Here is a 22,193-nt window from a genome sequence, read left to right as displayed (position 1 = left end):
TATCTCTGGTTGAATATTATATGTTGAATATCTCTGGTTGAATATTATATGTTGAATATTATATGTTGAATATCTCTGGTTGAATATTATATGTTGAATATCTCTGGTTGAATATTATATGTTGAATATCTCTGGTTATATATTATATGTTGAATATCTCTGGTTGAATATTATATGTTGAATATCTCTGGTTGAATATTATATGATGAATATCTCTGGTTAAAGCGGATCTAAATGGGATCAGAAGTTATTAATAGAGCTGCCAGATGTCTCTCTGTTGTTACATAAGAGGTTTTTATATTTATCTTCTATCTTGTTTACTTGAAGTTCATTGAGCAGCTTCAACCTTCAGCACTGAACACAACACGAAAAATAATAGTTGTTACATTTTTGCTCAGAGTTTTTTTGTTTTAAATTCCAGCGTGTTGACTGACCAGCGTGAAGCTCACCACAATAAGAGCACAGGACGACCAAGGACTTTCAAAATAAAGCATTGTCTGAGGAAATCTGATTTTAGCAACCTGGAGGAGTTTCTTTATTTTACTACTACTTATTGAAATAATGAATAATAATCAAAACAATACCAATGGAATAAAAAATGTTGTTTTTTAGATTTAAGATATATTAAACAAAAAGTATTCAGTATTTAAGGATTAAAAACGGCTTAATGTAGAGAAATAACATTAAAAGAGGCTATAAATCAACAGTTAACTGAATATATAGAATATGGAATATTCAATTAAATACAATACTTTACAGATAATATTATTTATTTTTGGGGGGACTTGGATTAAGTAATATATTTTATTTTTTTACATTTTATTCTCTTATATGCATGATTTGTTCTGTGGATAGTTTGTGTGTGATTTTATGGTTTTATTCATGAAATTATTTTTATTTCTCATTTTTTATTTTATTGTTTCAGTCTACATATAAAAAAATATCATAAAAAATATGTATTACAATGTTTTGATATATAATATAAATAAATGTATATAACAAAGTATCATGAAATAATTATAATATATAAATATATATATATATATATATATATATACCGTAATTGATCTGTATTTTAATCTATTTATTATTGCCTTCGCCCTTGTTCTAGCCGTGTAGTCTTTTATTGTGAAGGCGGTTGCAGGACTTCCTGGTTGCTTCTCTCAGGTTGCTTCTCTCAGGTTGCTTCTCTCTGGTTTCTACCTGGTTGTCTTCCTGGTTTTTCGGTGTGAAGAGGTTTCTTTCTCTTTCTGCCTGTTGTAAACAACTAAAGACTTCAGTGTCTCCAGAATGTGTTTTTATGATCGCAGTGTTTTGATGTAAACTGTCGTTGGAGACTTTAATCTGACGCGTCGAGGCTTTTAAAGTGAAACCAGCGGGAGGATCAAAGTGCTCCGTCGGTCACCATGAGAGCAGAAGCGTTCCTCCTCTGTGTGTTCCTCCGGCTGACCGAGCCCGCCGCTCCGCCGGCAGCAGAGCAGCACGACAGTGAGTCACCTCAGTGTTTATATTATATACATATATATATATATATATAAACATATATATATATATAATATATATATTTAATATATATATATATATATATATATATATGTTTAAAGTTATTATAATACTCTGTTTAATGTCGCGAAGCAACGAGCCGGACTTCTGAAGTTAGTGCAGAAAGTATGGAAGATCAAAGCTGCCGGAAAACACACACATATATAAAAACACATAACTCTAATAAAACACATAACTAATAAAACACATAACTAATAAAACACATAACTAATAAAATACATAACTAATAAAACACATAACTAATAAAATACATAACTCTAATAAAACACATAACTAATAAAACACATAACTAATAAAACACATAACTAATAAAACACATAACTAATAAAACACAAACTAATAAAACACATAACTAATAAAACACATAACTAATAAAACACATAACTAATAAAACACATAACTAATAAAACACATAACTCTAATAAAACACAACTCTAATAAAACACAAACTAATAAAAATACATAACTCTAATAAAACACATAACTCTAATAAAAACACATAACTAATAAAAATACATAACTAATAAAACACATAACTCTAATAAAACACATAACTCTAATAAAACACATAACTAATAAAACACATAACTAATAAAACACATAACTCTAATAAAACACATAACTAATAAAACACATAACTAATAAAACACATAACTCTAATAAAACATAACTAATAAAACACATAACTAATAAAACACATAACTAATAAAACACATAACTCTAATAAAACACATAACTAATAAAACACATAACTAATAAAACACATAACTAATAAAACACATAACTAATAAAACACATAACTAATAAAACACATAACTAATAAAACACATAACTAATAAAACACATAACTCTAATAAAACACATAACTAATAAAACACATAACTAATAAAACACATAACTCTAATAAAACACATAACTAATAAAACACATAACTAATAAAACACATAACTCTAATAAAACACACAACTAATAAAACACATAACTAATAAAACACATAACTAATAAAAATACATAACTCTAATAAAAATACATAACTCTAATAAAACACATAACTCTAATAAAACACATAACTAATAAAACACATAACTGTAATAAAACACATAACTCTAATAAAAATACATAACTCTAATAAAACACATAACTAATAAAACACATAACTAATAAAACACATAACTAATAAAACACATAACTCTAATAAAAATACATAACTAATAAAACACATAACTAATAAAACACATAACTCTAATAAAACACATAACTAATAAAACACATAACTCTAATAAAACACATAACTCTAATAAAACACATAACTAATAAAACACATAACTCTAATAAAACACATAACTAATAAAACACATAACTAATAAAACACATAACTCTAATAAAACACATAACTAATAAAACACATAACTAATAAAAATACATAACTAATAAAACACATAACTCTAATAAAACACATAACTAATAAAACACATAACTAATAAAACACATAACTAATAAAAAATACATAACTAATAAAACACATAACTCTAATAAAACACATAACTCTAATAAAAATACATAACTAATAAAACACATAACTCTAATAAAACACATAACTCTAATAAAACACATAACTCTAATAAAACACATAACTCTAATAAAAATACATAACTCTAATAAAACACATAACTAATAAAAATACATAACTCTAATAAAACACATAACTAATAAAACACATAACTAATAAAAATACATAACTCTAATAAAACACATAACTCTAATAAAAATACATAACTAATAAAAATACATAACTCTAATAAAACACATAACTAATAAAACACATAACTCTAATAAAAATACATAACTAATAAAACACATAACTAATAAAACACATAACTCTAGTAAAAATACATAACTCTAATAAAACACATAACTAATAAAACACATAACTCTAATAAAACACAACTCTAATAAAACACATAACTCTAATAAAACACATAACTAATAAAACACATAACTCTAATAAAAATACATAACTAATAAAACACATAACTCTAATAAAACACATAACTCTAATAAAAATACATAACTCTAATAAAACACATAACTAATAAAAAGATAAATAACATCAATAAAAACACATAACTAATAAAAAGGTAAATAACATCAATAAAAACACATAACTCTAATAAAAAAAAATAACATCAATAAAAACTCATAACTCTAATAAAAAGATAAATAACATCAATAAAAACACATAACTCTAAAATGTTTAAATAAAAAGTCAGATTGTGTTCGTAAATCATAATTTTGTTGTAACGTCTCATTAACTTGATTTAATAAATCAAAATTGTTACTTTTTAAGTCATAATGTTGCTTTTCTGTCCCAATTTCGACTTAAATGTGTTTTTAATAATTAAGTTTATATACTTGTTTAATACATAATACAAAAAACACATAACTCTGATAAAAAGGTAAATAACATCAATAAAAACAGATCATATGTTTAATTTTTTTTGTCTTGATATCTTCTTTACTTCTTACAATCTATGTTACTTATTATTTACCATATAATATCCCATATTTATGTACAAAGTATGAATTAGTAAATTTAAGTTCAAGAAAATAAGGAGATATTAAATTAAATTAGCAGACAGAAAGACACAATTTTTAGAATATCTAAATCGTATGAAACACTGTGACATAAGTCAATGAAATGTTGACCTGACAAACCTAAATTATTGTTTTTAAACTCAGTATTATGAAACATTAACATTTTATAATCCATTTTTTTAATAGTCTAATTTATGAGATATTTTTTTATTTTACAAAGGTTATAAAATGATTTAATAATAATAATAATGTAATAATTATAATTATAATAGTAATAAAATAATAAGTAAAGATTTCCTCTCGTGAGAGACGATGAGCTGTGATTGGTCAGGGTCTTGAGTTATACTCCTCCCTGATTGGCTGCCGGTTCTCCATGTTCCCTCAGCGGCGTCTCTCAGGTCGATGCTGGACGACTTTGAAGTGCTGCCTCTCTCCGGCCTGCAGACGCACTCCGTCCACCGCCGCGACGCCCAGACACAGACTCACCTGGAGAAGCTGCTCAGCTTCACCGCCCTGCAGAGGTCAGAGGTCACAGGTCACACGGTTCAGTGTGTGTGTGGGTGTGTGTGTCGGGTGTTAACTGTGTGTGTGTGTGTGTGTGTGTGTGTCTGTGCAGACAGTTCAGACTCTACCTGAGGACCAACGATCAGCTGTTCACTGAGGACTTCAGAGCCGTGGTCGTGGACGAGGACGGCGTTGAGCGTCCCGTCTCCGTGAACAGACACCACTACTTCACGGGACACGTGATCGGTGACAGAAACCCTCCGAGGACACGCTGAGATAAGAACGGCGCTGATTCATCGGGTTATTGATTATTGATTGATCTTGTGTTTCAGGAGAGGAGAACTCTCGGGTTCAGGCTCACATGGACGACCACGAGTTCTCTGCTCACATCCTCACCGACGACCACGAGTACAACGTGGAGGTGAGACATGAACAGATATCATATTATTATTTATATATATTCATATTATTATACAAGAAAACATAGATGTGACTTTCACCTGTTCATTTCAAAATAAAAGTCCTGCTCCTCTATAGAAACAGAACATTCATGACTAAAGTAGAGAGAACTCAAATTTGTCTTTAGTGCAGAATAACACAGTTAGAATGACATAAAGTAAGTTCATTTTCTTTGATAATTGAAATTTGTAAACACTGGAATCTATATCCAACAATGTTTGGGAAAAAAGGAGGCTCTACATGTTTTATATATTAACTATTTATATATTCACATCCTCTCCTCTCTGCTCTGTGTTCACATCCTGAAGTTCAGTCAAAGTTTCACAGATTTGTTGTCACATGACTGTTGGTCTCAGATGAATCAATCATGTCTTCATAGTTTCACTGAGGAGCTCAGAATTTAATGTTTTTTACAGAATCTGATTAAAGCAAACGGTTTATTCGGGGCGAGATTTTAAATGAGACGCGTAGAATAAAATGTTTTAGATGAATTTGAACAATTTAAACAAACATGATATTAAAGTGAATATTTGTATATTTACTTTGGACTGTGGGAAATAACAGACTGAATAAGAACCTGATGAATAGAGAGAATAATAATATGACGGTTCTGTGTTCAGCCTCTGTGGAGGTTCACGTCGGCGCCCCCTGATGGTCGTCTGCTGGTCTACCGCTCAGAGGACATCAGGAACCTGAGCCGCCTGCAGCAGCCTTCAGTCTGCGGCTACGTGACCTCTGACCTCCTGCCCGACGGCGTGAGAACCACCTTGTTGGAGGAACAAGAGGAAGAAGGTCAGTGGATTTGAACACAGACAGAAGAACATGGGAGGAAGGATTTATCTGCATTTCCTGTAGCTGCTTCACAAATTAAAACCTCAGTTTGATTCACCTTTGGGATGCTTTTATTGTGAAAAAAAACTTTACATGTGTATAAAAGCATTTAACATAAAAAAGAGCTTTGAACATGAGAAACAGTTTTGAACGTTGGGAGAAGGGATTTTAACGTAAAAAGGAGCTTGAAATCTGAATAAAAACATGAATGAACAAGCTTTTAATGTGAAATAAATAACTTTTAATGTGAAAAAATAACTAAAATTGAAAAATAAAGCTTTTAATGTGAAAAATTTGCTTTTAAAGTGTAAAATAAATATTTTTACGTAAAAAAAAAAAAAGGAACAGGAAATGTTAATATAAGAGCTTAAAATTCACTTTTAAGCTCTTATATATCTTATATTAAGCGCAATGTGATTTAAATATACTTTAATTTGAAAAAAGGACCTTTTAATGCAATAACTTTAATTTGAAAAATAAGCTTTTAATTTGAAAAAGAGCTCTAAGATTTTTGATAATATAATTTCAACCGTTGGACAATAAGTTCTAACCTTTGATGGAACCCGACTAATAACTGGCTCACGTGATCTGAATATAAATGTTTGACTGTGAAGCAGCTGCAGAAAAATACAACGTAAATAAAAACACCCCCCCCCCCCCCCCATGCATGTGAAGGAAAATGTAACTCAACTCAAACAAACCTTTATTATTCTGACATGTTTTATTTAATATTATAATATTATGTTAAATAATAATATAATAATATATAATATAATATTATCATATTATTATATAATATGATCATATTATTATATAATATTATTATTTAATAATATAATAATACAATAATATATTATAATATTATATTATATATATTATATTATATATTATATTATATATTATATTATATTATTATATTATTATTTAATATTATATTATTATTATATTATATTATATTATATTATATTATTATTTAATATAATATTATAATAACAGAGTCGTCGTTCAGAGTGAAGCGTCAGCTGCCCGACCACCGGAGGAACACCTGTGCTCTGCTGCTGGTGGCCGACCATCGCTTCTTCAAACACATGGGCCGCGAGGAGGAGAGCACCACCCTCAACTACCTGGTCAGTGTAACACGTAGCTCCTCCTCCTCCTCTTCCTCCTCCTCCTCCACGCTAACCCGTGCCCCCACTGTGTCTGCAGATCGAGCTGATCGACCGTGTGGACGACATCTACAGAAACACGTCGTGGGACGATGAGTTCGTGGGCTACGGCGTTCAGATCCAGCAGGTGAGAACAATAAAGCTTTGGGTTTAAAAACAAGGTGTTCATGGCGTTTAATCAATCAATCTGATCGTCTGCTGACAGATCATCATCGAGAAGAGTCCGACTCCGGTCGCTCCGGGAAAAGCCACTTCAACATGAGAGGGAGTCCAGTGAAGGGTCGAGGAGTCTGGGACGTCAAGAAGCTGCTGGAGGAGGTCAATATATATATATATATATATTTATATATTTATATATATATATATATATATATATATATATATATATATATATATATATATATATATATATATATATATTTATATATATATATTTAATATATATAACGTTACTAGCTCTCCTGTTGATTTAAACACAGGTTGGTTGTAACATTATCAGAGATCAGAGACTAGAAAAGCATAAATGACGTCCTGATCTCATATTTACTGAATATTGGAGGATAACAATCGTCAGTAAAACTTTATTTAACTCTGTGATGGTTAACGATAAACTGTGTGATTAATCTGTGAAGGGGTTCAGTAGGTTCAGTCACTGTTACTCTCCTACTAAATAGTATAACACAACACCATCTACCACACAACAGTCAGAGGGACAGTTGCATTGTGGGTAACAGACAGGCTTTGATATAAACAGGACTTCCTGTGTGTTTGTGTCTCTGCAGCAGTTCAGTGTGGACATCGCAGAGAAAGCCTCCAACGTCTGCCTGGCTCACCTCTTCACCTACCAGGACTTCGACGAGGGGACTCTGGGTCTGGCCTACGTGGCCCCGTCCAAACCGGACATCCCCGGAGGTCTCTGCTCCAAAGGTGAAGTCCTGCCGCCTCTCAGCCGTCCTCCATGTCCCCGAACACAAAGGCAGTAACGTGAGAGAATAACTGAGTGTTTCTGTTCTGAAGCCTGTCTGTCATCGACCAACGAGCAGAGGAACATCTACCTGAACACGGGCCTGACCAGCACCAAGAACTACGGCAAGACCATCCTGACCAAGGTGGGTCGGCTCTCCGTGACCTCTAGTGTCACCGTTCACTGAGACCGTTATCTGTATCTGGATCAGTGAACATCTCCTCCACAGGAAGCCGACCTGGTGACGACTCACGAGCTCGGACACAACTTCGGAGCGGAGCACGACCCGGACAACATCCCGTACTGCGCCCCGCGGGAGGACCGGGGGGGGAAGTACGTCATGTACCCCATCGCCGTGAGCGGGGACCACGTCAACAACAAGGTGGAGTCTCTTTGCTCCTCGTGGCCCCGAGGCTTGTCTTACAGGTGTTTACAATGCTGAGCGTCTCTCTCTGGTGTCCAGATGTTCTCTAACTGCAGCAAACGCTCCATCGTGAAGCGCCTGAGGTCCAAGGCTCCGTCCTGCTTCAGGCAGAGGAACGTCAACGTGTGCGGTAACTCTCGGGTGGAGCAGGGCGAGGAGTGCGACCCGGGTCTCCTGCACATCAACACGGACCGCTGCTGCACCGCCGAGTGCCGCCTGACCGCCGGAGCTCAGTGCAGGTCAGAGAAACAGCTGGGAGCCTCTTCTGTCGATTTAAAAAGCATGAATCGTTAACATCAGTTTGGTTCTAACACAAAGCAGCCAGTAAAGGTTCCCTCAGAGTGGACGTCTTAAAACGTATAACTGATTCATGTTATTAAAGATCAACCAACAGAGAAAAGGAGCCGACGCTGTGAAGGAACTATTTTCTGAAGGAAGACTTTTCCTTATCAGGTATTTGTAGAGACGTCTTCAAAACATCAGTCCATAAAACCAATGAGAGATGTCACCATGACAACGTCCTCTTCTTATATACAGTCTGTGGTCACAAGATGAAATACTCAGCTCGAGACCTGTCAGTCAGTGTGTAGCCCCGCCCTAAAGCATCCCCTGCTTTATGGTCTGTTTGACTCTAAATGGAGCATCATTTACTAAATGAACATCATGCTGTATTGAAGAAGACTTGAAACTAGAGATTGAGACCATAAACTCATGTTTACAATGTTTACTGAGGGAATAAATCAAGAGAGAAGTAGAGTCATTTTCTCATAGACTTCTATACAACCAGAGGAGTCGCCCCCTGGTGGACAGCAGAGAGAATGCAGCGTTTTCTTCAGAACTGGAGGTTGAAGCCTGACTGCGTCCCCTTGTGGGTCCCGACCCCCATGTTGAGAACCACAGGTTTAGATCAGATCCAGGTTTCAGCAGCAGGTTTAGTTCCTCACGTCTCTTTAGTTACCTCTAAAGGTCACAGATGTCTTGATGTGGAGGTCAAAGTTCAGCTCTATGTTCTTCTGTTGCTTTACACGCCTCCTCCGCTGACCTGACTCCGCCCCCTCTCTCTGTGTTCAGTGACAGGAACAGTGCGTGCTGTAAAAACTGCATGTTCGAGTCCGAAGGGGAAGTGTGTCAGGAGCCCATCAACGCCACCTGTAAAGGTCACTCGTACTGCACAGGTGAGCCCACAGGTCAAAGGTCACACATGACTCTGTGGTGTGTAGAGGAGGCTCTGAGTGACGGGAGGTTTTGTGTTTGACAGGAAACAGCAGCGAGTGTCCTCCTCCGGAGAACGCCGCCGATAAGACCGTGTGTCTGGACAGCGGCGAGTGTCTGAACGGAGAGTGTGTCCCGTTCTGTGAGGCCATCCTGAGTCTGCAGCCCTGCGCCTGCAACGGTACCGTAGTACTACCACGCTGTACTGCAGTACAAGTACACACAACACACTGTGAAGATACTCTACTGCAGTACAAGTACACACAACACACTGTGAAGATACTCTACTGCAGTACAAGTACACACAACACACTGTGAAGATACTCTACTGCAGTACAAGTACACACAACACACTGTGAAGATACTCTACTGCAGTACAAGTACACACAACACACTGTGAAGATACTCTACTGCAGTACAAGTACACACAACACACTGGTGGAGATCTCTACTGCAGTGGTGGATCACATAACACACTGTGGTGGATCTCCTCATGGTGGTGGATCTCCTCATGGTGGTGGTGGATCTCTCAAAATCCTCATGGTGGTGGATCTCCTCATGGTGGTGGATCTCCTCATGGTGGTGGATCTCCTCATGGTGGTGGATCTCCTCCTCAGGTCTGCAGACAGTCAATAGTCCTCCTTCTCCTCCGTAGAAACCAACTCCTCCTGTACAGTCTGCTGTCGCGGCGGCGGTGGCGTCTGCGCTCCGTACCAGGACTCCTCGGGCGACTTCCTGTTCCTGCGTAAAGGGAAACCCTGCACCGTGGGCTTCTGTGACGGAGCGGTGAGTTCCTCCTCCTCCTCCTCCTCCTCCTCCTCCTCCTCCACCCCGACCCTCGGCTTTACGTGATGCGTTTGTGGTCTGTGGTCTCAGGGGAGGTGCATGAAGCAGGTCCAGGACGTGGTGGAGCGACTGTGGGACTTCATCGACAAACTGGACATCAACACGTTGGGGAAGTTTCTGGCCGACAACATCGTGGGCTCGGTGGTGGCGTTCTCTCTGCTGTTCTGGGTTCCATTCAGCATCCTGGTCCACTGTGTGGTGGGTCAAGTCCTCCGAATGCTTTTTGTTCTTTAACTCATTCTTAAACGACTAAATATGGACATTCTCAGATTTCTGTGAACACTGATATTAATATCTGATTATATTTAATGTGATTCTTCATGTTTTCTGATTGTTTGTCTGTAATTTGATTATTTTCTCTCTTCTTCTCTTTCAGGACAAGAAGCTGGATAAACAGTATGAACAGAACACCAAGTCTCTGTTCTTCCCCAGTGTGAGTGTATATATATATATATATATATATATATATATATATATATATATATATATATATATATATATATATATATATACATGTTTATAACGTTGTTAAGTTTTAATAAAAGGAACCTATGTTTGCTTGTGCATGTTTTAGATTAATAAAGATTATATTTACTTTAAACTGATGATCATTCTATAAAATCTTGTCAGTTTTGTTTTTTTCCTTCAAAGCAGTTTATAGTTTCACGTCGTTTTTTTAAAAATCAAGAAGATGATTCATTTCACATATAAATGTGTGTTAAGTATCTGTATCTATAAATCCAAACCTTCGTCCTTGTGAACTTGTAATGAACATTTTAAGCATTTCTTTTATTTTATAATCAAAAAGAGAATCTAAGATAATTGTGAGAAGCGGCTTTAGAAAACGTTGACCAGAACATAAAGTTTAAAGATGAAACCCTTCAGGTCATCTGTTCTAGAAAGGAAGTGAAAACAATCAAATCCGATCAGATGTTCTGGTTTAAAACAGCAGGAACGAGCTGACTGTGACTCTTTATTTTCCCAGAATGCCGAGCTCCTGAGCAGCCTGGAGTCGGCATCAGTTCGGATCTTCAAACCTCCAACCTTCCCCACCAGCACCTCCTCCGCTGGGCTGCGTTTCCAGGCGTCCAGCCCCCAACAGACCAGCACCCCTCCGGGCCCCGACCCCGCCCATGACTCCTCCCCCGACACAGGCCCCGCCCCTCTGGACAGCCCCCGCATGGCCACCATCCAGGAGGACCCCAGCTTGGACTCACACCTGGACCAGGAGTCTCTGGAGGAGGCGTTCGGCCGGCCGGCGGGGTCGACTCAGCGCTCCTTCGAGGACCTGACGGAGAAAGGTGTGACGAGTCGCAGCGGGAAGGCGATGTTCAGACTGCAGAGACAACATCAGATAGACACCAAGGAGACGCAGTGCTGAGAGGACACACCTGGAGAGAGAGGACACACCTGGAGAGAGAGACACCTGGACACACCTGGAGAGAGGAGAGGACACACCTGGAGAGAGAGGACACACCTGGAGAGAGAGAGGACACACCTGGAGAGAGAGGACACACCTGGAGAGAGAGAGGACACACCTGGAGAGAGAGACACACCTGGAGACACACCTGGAGGGAGAGACACACCTGGACACACCTGGAGAGAGAGAGGACACACCTGGAGAGAGAGAGGACACACCTGGAGAGAGAGAGGACACACCTGGAGAGAGAGAGGACACACCTGGAGGGAGAGAGGACACACCTGGAGAGAGAGAGGAGGACACACCTGGAGAGAGAGAGGACACACCTGGAGAGAGAGGACACACCTGGAGGGAGAGAGGACACACCTGAATGTATTATTCATAAAGTCTGTATCGTCACTTTTCCCAATGACACATAACTATTTCCTGGTTATATATTTTGTCTGTAATAATTCATGTTTATTTAGTTTGGATCATTGGTTCTCTCTCCGTCCGTTTTAGTAGTTTACACTTAAAACTGACACCAGATCAGCCGACAGCTATAAAAGAAAAACACCCTTTTAGTTCAATAAAGAACATTTTCTGTATTTTTCAGATACCAAACGTTGAACCTTCAGGTATTTTCCAAAAATACAAATGACTTATTTTTCTGTTGTTTTAATGCAAAAATGCCAAAGATGTAATGACCTCAGCTGCTTTTTCTTGACGTTTTATTATAGTTCATTAGATCTCTTTATTAGTTTGACAGAACACATTTTGGTCATTTTCCTTTCTTTCAAAGTCCAACAGAATAATTACAATTAATAATAGTAAATTATAAAAAAGCCAAACTGCACTGAGAGCCAAAGACACATTGGATCTGAAATGTTTTATTACTCACCAACATTATTCATCCGAACAAACTGGTTCAGATTTGTGCTGCTGTAAATAATAACAACTAACAACTGGGTGCTGATAAGTAAAGAAAATGAATTCCTGTTCTGTTGGGTTCATCCACAAGATGACAGCAAAGTATAAGTACCTCAAAATTGTACTTAAGTAAATGATCACAAGTACTCTTATATATTTTGTTTCCTTTGCTGGATTTTTTATGTTTTTATTCATAGTAACATGAGACAACATACCAATTTGGTATAAAAATAAAACAGTTAAATGTTTAAATCTAAAACGAGGGCTTTAAACCAAACTTCTCACTGGGAGAACACTCAGGCTTTTATTTTGATAATACCTGTGTATTTTTTGTCATTTTATTTCTGTTATAAAGCAATACTGTTGTTAAAACCCTTTTATTTTGTAAATGACAGTCACAACTGTGCCTTTTCTTCTTCTGTGGTGTTCAGATGCACTAGTCAGTATTTTAATATATTGCAGACTGTTTACGGTCGGTCGGTGTTGCTGTATGCCGACGATCATGTGCCATATTCTGTTAAAACGTCTTTGTTACTTCGGCCGAGTATTAATCAAACTAAAAGTATCGTGTGTTTATGTTTATGTTTGTCACTGAGTTTACCCGTCAGTCAGACTGCCGTTTCAAAATAAAATGTTTTACTGACTTGAGAAATAAATGAATGCATTGACTTCTTCTTCAGGACGTCCTGTGAGATGTTTTATCGTACGATGTGTCATTTTAATCGCCTTGAAAATAATCTGGTTAGTTTGTCTAAACACTCAACTCAAGGTCCACTTACAAGCAGTGTTCCAGAGCTTTCAACCGTATCAAACTGTTCATCAGCGGACAGTTTGCTCAGTTGTCATGGTGATAAATCTGTTGACATGATTTCAGATTTGATTTATTTGATCAACATGTCAAACTAATATTTCTAATGTCAAGAACAAACTGATGTTGAATTAGAGCTGACATGACTAATCAATTACATTATTGGCTGATTATTTGATAATGAAAATGATCATTAGTCTTCCTTTAGAGTCTCAGAGACCAAAACAACAACGGTTTCTCTACGAAAAATCTTTATTTTGTTGAACAGATAAATGGAGTACAAAAAACAATCAGCTACAGCGCGTAGATTCCTTTGGAATCAAGTTTCAAACAAAGAGTTCGTCTTTGTTAAAGAAGGAAAACAGGAAGGTCTGACATCATCGATGGTCGACGCCCCCTGCTGGTGAAGTCACGGTCAGAAGGCGGGGCTTAAGGCGTCGTAGAGCCGGTGGACGGCGACCTCCACCATCTCCCTCAGAGTCTCGTCCTCTGTGCACGCCACAGACTGGAGACAAAGGTCAGAGGTCAGCACTCATTTGTTTATTATTAATGTGGTTTACTACAGTGATAAGAAACTAAAATATACTTGTTGCTTTGAAACAACAACAGGGTGCTGATAAGTAAAGAAAATGAATTCCTGTTCTGTTGGGTTCATCCACAAGATGACAGCAATGAACTCTTAAAATGCTTGTTGTCTGAATGGAGTTTGGATCTATCTGGGCTAAGCTAGGCTAACGTTGTAGCTGCTCCATCAACACTCCAATTAACATCCAATTTAGGCAGAAACATATGTTATAGTTTATACATATATTTGTGTCCGGTCTCAATCTAGACATAGATTTATGTCTTCAGTAGGAACCAATGAGTCAGACAGAAGTCAGACAGACGGACGAACACGTTTTTAGTTTCAGCCTTTTCATTTGTTGACAATAAGAAAACTCCAGCGGCCTGATCCTCCGTACTCCGCTCAGACGTGGTACTCACTCTGGTTTCTGGGTCGATGGACGCCGTGACTCCGTCCACGGTCACACTTAAGTCTTTACCGTCTCTTAAGTTCACGCAGTCGACTCCAAACATGTCGCTGAAACACAAACAGACGACATGAACGTTGGTCAGCTGGTTCGTCTGGTTCTCAGTCTCACAAGGACCGCTGTGACAAGCTTTTATTTTGAAAATCACTGCATCTCTACAGCTTTCATAATTGTGCTTTACTTAGTAGAATTTCCAGACCTCCTGTTTCTAAAGCATCTAAAATAAAATGTCCTTCCTATCTGTTTGGAGGCTATCAGGCTACTAGCCATCTAGTTGAGGTTGGTTTAATTCTCTCTAGATGAACTCATATATATTTCGGTTTATATAAATATGAACTCTGAGTGGACATAGTAACATAAAGTGACACCACAATAATGAATAAAATACTAATAAGATGTAGACCTTCAACATTAAAATTTGATTTAAATCTCTCTGCTCTCATATGATGCGTGGTCTCCAGATGGGCGGAGCTTCAGAAAGCATCCTGAAAACTCTCCGTTTGGATGTTGTGAGAGTCAGACTCCACCCGCCTGGCACCTCAGGCAGAGTGAATCAAACGTCCACCAGGTGTGTGAACTCTACTCACTGCAGCATGAGCTCCAGTCTCTCCATAAACACCTCCATGTCGAACGTTTCCTTCTTGCCTTCCAGAACTGAAACAAACAAACAAACGTTGAGGACTTTGTTCTGTCCATCAGTTAAACTTCTCACTGGGTTTGTTCACTCACATTTCTGGGCTTTGGGGTTGGACTGGACCTCCAGGACCACCGTAGTGACGGCGTCAGCGTACATGTCGTTGAGCGGGTTGGCGACCCACTGAGGACGGGAAAAATAAAAATCTAATTTATATTTGAATTAAAGTAAAAAGAAAAACACTGTTTACTGTTCAAGATGAATCATAATAACTTAGACTTTAATTATATAATGATAATTGATTTGTCAGTTTGGTCAATAACGAGATCAAACAACACAATTTCAAAAACATAAATAGATGATGAGGCTTCTTATTGCATCTTAAACATAACACATTTATAATAATGAATAGAAAAACAAACGTCTTTCAGACTTTAGAAACAAACAGTTCTGACAGTTGGTGTCTCTGACCTCCAGCAGCACCATGCCGGCCTCGTGAACCAGAGTGATGCTCTTAAAGATCCGGACGGTGATCTTCTCCGCTCCCTCCACCTGCTCCACGTCGCCTAAAAATACACAAAGTACACACAAAACACTTCAAAAAAACTGACCTCTGGACACTTCTATATCCTGTAATGTTTTAAACTCAGAGTCTTGATGCAAGAATGAAAAGATTCCTGATGGTTTATTTATGCAGATGACATTTAACTAAACCTGAACCTGAAGTGTTTACTTTGTTTCCTAAAGTCCTTAAGTTAAAGCACAAAAGTATTATCAGAAAAATGTACCTAGAGTTTCAAAATAAAAGTACTCATGTAGAAAAATATGTCATTATTTACTTGTTTTTCTAAATTCACTTAAAGTTGATCGCTGCACCAGAATTATAAAAGAATAAACTCGATTTTAGAAAATACTTAAACTAGTTTCTTAACACATGAAGAGGTTGGAATATTCTAAGAAAATACAACTTCAAGAACTGAATTTAAAAATGACTTTTTGGCGTCATATTTCAGAAGCTGTATACATTTTTTTTATAAAAAAAAAATGCAAAATAACTTGTAACTTTAGTTATGTATTAAATGAGGTGCAGTAAAAAGTACAAATGTCCCTCTGAAATGTAGTAGAGTAGAAGTCTAAAAAACACATTATAGATACTCAGGTAAAGTACAAGTACCTTAAAATTATACTTAGGTACAGTGCTTGAGTAAATGGTTAGTTGAATCTAAGACTGTAGTGTACATTTCAGTTCAAGATTGTTTTTTTGTTTTAACATGAATTAATTAACAATAAAACATATATATTTAAATAATGACCCACCTGCGAGGCTGCGTAGCTGGCTGACCAGCAGTGAGATGGGGCCGGTGTATGGGATGGCCTGAGTCTGAGTCACTGTGCTCATACACAGATCTGTGTAGTCTGAACAAAGACAGGAGGACAACCACAGTCACCACACACTGGGGAAAACCACAGCACCTGAACACAACACACAGGGATGTGTTCAGGGACCCAGCAAAACAGAAAGGCTAGAATAATCACATACATTTACTCTGTGGTTAATGAAAATCAGTTAAGTAATACGTCCATTAAACATTAAAGAAGTAGTGAGTGATGAGCAGCCAAAATGTCCTCACAATACAGGAATGTCCTCACAATGATGGTTCAGTACTCGGTCCCCACAAAGATAGACATACAAGTACACACACACACACACACAGAGGCTGTTACTGACTGGAGAGGTCGGAGGGCGTCACGATGTGATAGTTGAAGTTCCTTTTGACGAGGATCCCGGAGACCCTTTGACCCTGAACACACTTCCGGTCAGTCAGAGAGCCCATCACCTGCAGCAGAGCATGCTGGGAGTTAACGTGGCTGTACAACACATACTGTAAAAACCTTGGTCACAGCCGATCAATAACACCGATCGGACAGACCGTATCTGTGGATTCGGACGAACCTTCGCCAGTTTCTCCCCCCTGAAGTTGAGCGTGACGGCCTCCGTGTTCCTCGGGTTGTGGACTTCGATGTCGACCTCGTCGTTGTCCTCGTACTCGCGGATCAGAGCCGCTTTCAGTCGGGCCATCTCGTTCTGCTCGCCGTGGACCAGAATCTGGAGACACGGACACAAAACCGATTAACTCATAAATCCTACACTTTGCCTCTGATACAAATAACAGCTGGTCTACAAGGATCCTGACCATTTATTTGATTTGTCACAATTCCAAAAATCATTTCAACACTCTGAAGTCAGTAACTGAACGGAACCTCCGTTCGTTAGCCGCTAGCGGTGCTGCTAATGTTGCTAGCATGTTCCTAATGTCACTGAACTGAAGCACTGAACTTTCCTCCTGTTAGCCATTAGCGGTGATGCTATATTGGAGGATAGTAAAACTTTATTTACACTGTGATGGTTAACGTTAAACTGTGGAATTAATCTGAGGTTCACATGAAGAACCGCGTGTGTGCGCGTGTGTTTACCACGTGAGGCGGTTTGAGCGCCCGGATGAACTCGCTGGTCTGCTGGTAGTCGGTGTGAGCGGAGAAGGAGATGTAGTCCACGGACATCTTCAGAGGAAGCTTCTGACCCGACATGGTGGCGATCTCGTCCGGCTCCGTCATGATGTGCTGAAAACAAAAATCATTTAATCCGTCATTTATCCAATGTGGCTTTATGTGTGTGTGTGTGTGTGTGTGTGTGTGTGTGTGTGTGTGTGTGTGTGTGTGTGTGTGTGTGTGTGTGTGTGTCCGTGTCCGTCCCCACCTTGGCCAGCGTTCCCTCCACACAGTACCCAGCGATGATGACTCCGTTCCTCTTGTCGGTGCACCAGCTCTCAAACAGTTCTCTGGACAAACCGCTCTGCATCATCCCGGGGACGCCATCACCACGCTGGGCCCGATGTCGTCGAAGTGGTCCATGCTCTGAGAGACACGGAGGGGGTGTTAGGATGTGGTGTACCAGTGGGGATCAAACCTGCGGCCCGGCGGCGGCGCTCACCTTGAGGTTGCTGATGTGCTTGAAGACGAACGGGTTGTTGACGTTGATGGCCTTACGGATCTTGTCGTTCATGGCGTTGATGTAGGTCTGGTACACCGCCATGCACTTCCTGGCCAGAGAGGAGGCGTAGTAGATCGGGATGTCATGGAGCTCAGGGTGGTTCTGCCAGTACTCGTCTACACACACACACACACACACACACACACACACACACACACAGTTAACACCCGACACACACACACACACACACACACACAGTTAACACCCGACACACACACACACACACACACACAGTTAACACCCGACACACACAGTTAACACACACACACACACACACACACACAGTTAACACCCGACACACACACACACACACACACACACACAGACAGACAGAAGCATCTCAAGTCTCCTTATTAACATCCAAGGTTCCTTCACTAGGAAACCAGAGAGGAAACCAATAAGAGACTTGGGATGAAGCCTATGTGTGTTTGAAGTGATGCATGCTGGGATACTGACCCAGGATGAGCAGCAGCTCCTGGGCTCGGCCCAGAGCGAACACGGGGATCAGACAGCGGCCCTCGCGGTTCACGATGTCGTGGACGGTGTTACAGAAACGGGCCTCCCTCTCCTCACGCTTCTCGTGGATGTGAGTCCCGTAGGTCGACTCCTGACGGACGGACACGCTGGCGTTCAGACACAGTGTTTAAATAAAGTTTTTGGTTTCATTGAATGAATAAACTGACTCACAGTGATGAGGATGTCGGGTTTGACGCTGGGGATCTCTGCTGCCATCAGATGTCTGTCCTCCTGACGGGAGAAATCTCCTGTGTACAAAATCTACACACACACACACACAAAATACATGAACAATCTTCATCAAACCTCATGAGGTCCGAACTCATCTGATGTAAACCAGGACGGACCTTGACGCCGGCGATCTCGATCATGAACATGGCGGCTCCGAGGACGTGTCCGGCGTGGTAACACCAGAACTTGATGCCGGCGACCTCCTTCACTTCATGGAAGTTGATGGTCTCGATCTTCTCCATGCTCTCCTCCAGGTCCGTCTCCGTGTAGAGCATGTCGTCTGCTGAGATGTTACTGGAAAGAAACGCCACAGAGACACTTCAACCACCAAACATACTAAAGGATGTACTTTTACTTTGTTATAGTAGTTTATAGTGGGGTTTTTATAGTGCTGCTAACGTTACTAGCTCTCCTCCTGTTAGCGGTGCTGCTAACGTTACTAGCTCTCCTCCTGTTAGCCGTTAGCGGTGCTGCTAACGTTACTAGCTCTCCTCCTGTTAGCGGTGCTGCTAAGTTAGTTAGCCGTTAGGGTGCTGCTAACGTTACTAGCTCTCCTCCTCTCCTGTTGATTTAAACACAGGTTGTCCCACCTGACTTTTACTAGCTCTCCTCCTGTTGATTTAAACACAGGTTGTCCCACCTGACTTTGACGTAGTCGGACAGCAGCCAGCGGTAGATGGCCTTGGTGGCGTGCGTCATGAAGGTGCGTCCTTTGAAGCTGGTCTTCTGCAGGAACCAGGGCAGAGCTCCACAGTGGTCCAGGTGGAAGCTGAGGGCAACAAGCCGGAGGTTTATTAACCCAATAAACACCAGAACATCAGAGTGACGGTTCTCCGGTTCCCGTGTGGATTCATGACATGTTTCTGAACTCACTGGCTGATGAGCAGCAGGTCGATCTCAGCCGGGTCGATCAGGTCGATGTACGGCAGAGCGTCCATCCCCTCCAGACCGGGGTGGATCCCACAGTCCAGCTAAAACACACACACACACACGTGTTACACACACACACGTGTCACACACATACACACACTAACACACACACACACGTGTCACACACTAACACACACACGTTACACACTAACACACACACGTGTCAAACACTAACACACACGTGTCACACACACACACACACACACACGTCACACACTAACACACTAACACACACATGTGTCACACACACACGTTACACACTAACACACACACGTGTCACACACTAACACGCGTGTTTAGTTTTACAGCTGATGTGAACAAACGTACCATAATCTTTCGTCCCTTGAACTCCAGGATGATGCAGGACCGTCCCACCTCCTGACCTGCTCCTCTGTACACACACACACACACACACACACACACACACACACACACACACACACACACACACACACACATGAGACACACACACACGTCACACACTAACACGCGTGTTTAGTTTTACACACAGATGTGAACAAACACACAATCTTTCACCCTTGAACTCCAGGATGATGCAGAGACACACACACACACAGAGACACACACACACACACACACACACACACACAGAGACACAGAGACACACACACACACACACACACACACACACACACACACACACACACATTTTTAATGAGTGCTGATTGGTTCATGTGGTTTATGAAGAACAGAACAGGTTCAGTCTGATGCTAGCCGCTAATGCTAGCCGCTGATGCTAGCAGCTGATGCTAGCAGCTGATGCTAGCCGCTAATGCTAGCCGCTAATGCTAGCAGCTAATGCTAGCCGCTAATGCTAGCCGCTAATGCTAGCCGCTAATGCTAGCCGCTAATGCTAGCCGCTGATGCTAGCAGCTAATGCTAGCCGCTAATGCTAGCAGCTAATGCTAGCAGCTAATGCTAGCAGCTAATGCTAGCAGCTGCTAGCCGCTAATGCTAGCAGCTAATGCTAGCCGCTGATGCTCGTCACTCACAGCGGGCGGATGAGCAGCTGGTCGCTCTCCTCCGCGGGCACAGCAGCCTCACTCTTCCGTTTGGTCGCCATGTTTGCTGTGATACCCGGACAGTCTGCAGTGAACACCAGTCACTCACAGCTCGCTTAACGCGTCACTTCTGGGTCCTGCCGGAAAGCTCTCCGTGTGGAACAATCCGTCGGAACTTTGGTTCCGCCTTCAGTTTTAGATTATTAAAGACAATAAATATATGAACATACAAGTGTCTTTGACTCAATTAACACAATATAATAGTTTTGTGTCAGAACATGTTAATTATTCCAAACACGTTTTCAATTATAATTTACAAAATGATTGTAATTATTAATTTATTTTTCTTTAAACCACTTCCAACTTTTATCTAATGTCTTTCCCATAATTAAATCTTAATTAACTGAATATATATATTATATATATATATATATATATTCATTTTATATGCATATTTGTGTATATTTATGTGTATGCTGGTATTTTAGTAGTACTCAAATTCTTAATATTTGTTTTTGTAAAGCACTTTATTAGTATTGATTATACTAACACAATATATATATATATATATATATATATATATATATATATATATATATATATATATATATATATATATATATATAACACTTATCAATGATATGACTTCAACTGTTTTTATATTTTCCTGTATGATCAAATAAATAATTTTAAATAAATGTCAATGTGTGATATTGTTAAAAGCTTTTTAATAAACTGAAATCAAAAGCAACATAAATAAAATACATTTTAAAAGCCTGTTCTGATGTTTTCCAGTTTTTTATTGTATATTGCATGTTTTATTTCTGTCTGACTTTATTTAGTTTCCAGCGTCTCCAACGTAAGAATTTGCAGCTTTTCTCTGTTTTCTGTCAAAGCAAACTGAATAGTTCTGATGGTCGCACGTCTTGGACTCTGGATGATGAAAATAATCGTTAATAGGTGAGAAATAAAAAAAAAGACAAACAGGAGGAGTTGAAAGGATTGAGATTAAGAGACAAACGAAAAAAGAAAAGCAGGAAAATAGAATATCATGAAAAATGTAAGAAATGATAACA

At 39.2% G+C, this 22,193-nt stretch overlaps 2 protein-coding genes and 1 long non-coding RNA gene across 3 annotated transcripts; 1 reads left to right on the top strand and 2 right to left on the bottom strand.

Moving 5' to 3' along the window:
• The first annotated feature begins 1,194 nt into the window (after positions 1 to 1,194).
• adam17b (ADAM metallopeptidase domain 17b) lies at positions 1,195 to 11,973 on the top strand. Its single transcript, XM_054618327.1, is given in 19 exon segments — positions 1,195 to 1,488; positions 4,544 to 4,679; positions 4,775 to 4,908; positions 4,995 to 5,083; positions 5,742 to 5,913; positions 6,949 to 7,079; positions 7,159 to 7,245; positions 7,324 to 7,363; positions 7,366 to 7,436; positions 7,904 to 8,045; positions 8,136 to 8,227; positions 8,312 to 8,464; positions 8,546 to 8,745; positions 9,578 to 9,681; positions 9,765 to 9,899; positions 10,374 to 10,504; positions 10,595 to 10,762; positions 10,941 to 10,997; positions 11,550 to 11,973. Coding segments are annotated over 19 exon segments (2,520 nt in total). The 5' UTR covers positions 1,195 to 1,406; the 3' UTR covers positions 11,946 to 11,973.
• Positions 11,897 to 13,555, bottom strand: LOC129107004 (uncharacterized). The gene is made up of 3 exons (XR_008531866.1): positions 12,161 to 13,555; positions 12,042 to 12,102; positions 11,897 to 11,974 (listed from the first exon to the last, which is right to left on the bottom strand). It is a non-coding gene; the product is annotated as an uncharacterized LOC129107004 (long non-coding RNA).
• A 391-nt stretch (positions 13,556 to 13,946) lies between these two features.
• cpsf3 (cleavage and polyadenylation specific factor 3) lies at positions 13,947 to 21,291 on the bottom strand. Its single transcript, XM_054618410.1, is given in 19 exon segments — positions 13,947 to 14,206; positions 14,686 to 14,782; positions 15,320 to 15,386; positions 15,462 to 15,549; positions 15,838 to 15,932; positions 16,684 to 16,782; positions 17,096 to 17,204; positions 17,321 to 17,473; positions 17,842 to 17,988; positions 18,125 to 18,237; positions 18,240 to 18,282; positions 18,359 to 18,534; positions 18,875 to 19,025; positions 19,106 to 19,195; positions 19,282 to 19,459; positions 19,806 to 19,934; positions 20,039 to 20,136; positions 20,423 to 20,486; positions 21,109 to 21,291. Coding segments are annotated over 19 exon segments (2,058 nt in total). The 5' UTR covers positions 21,180 to 21,291; the 3' UTR covers positions 13,947 to 14,116.
• Between the last annotated feature and the right edge of the window lie 902 nt (positions 21,292 to 22,193).

This window comes from Anoplopoma fimbria, chromosome 18, assembly GCF_027596085.1.
Source record: "Anoplopoma fimbria isolate UVic2021 breed Golden Eagle Sablefish chromosome 18, Afim_UVic_2022, whole genome shotgun sequence".
In the NCBI taxonomy this organism is placed as follows: domain Eukaryota; kingdom Metazoa; phylum Chordata; class Actinopteri; order Perciformes; family Anoplopomatidae; genus Anoplopoma; species Anoplopoma fimbria.
Note: the sequence above shows the minus strand (reverse complement) of the source record. Positions and strands in the feature narration are given on the sequence as shown.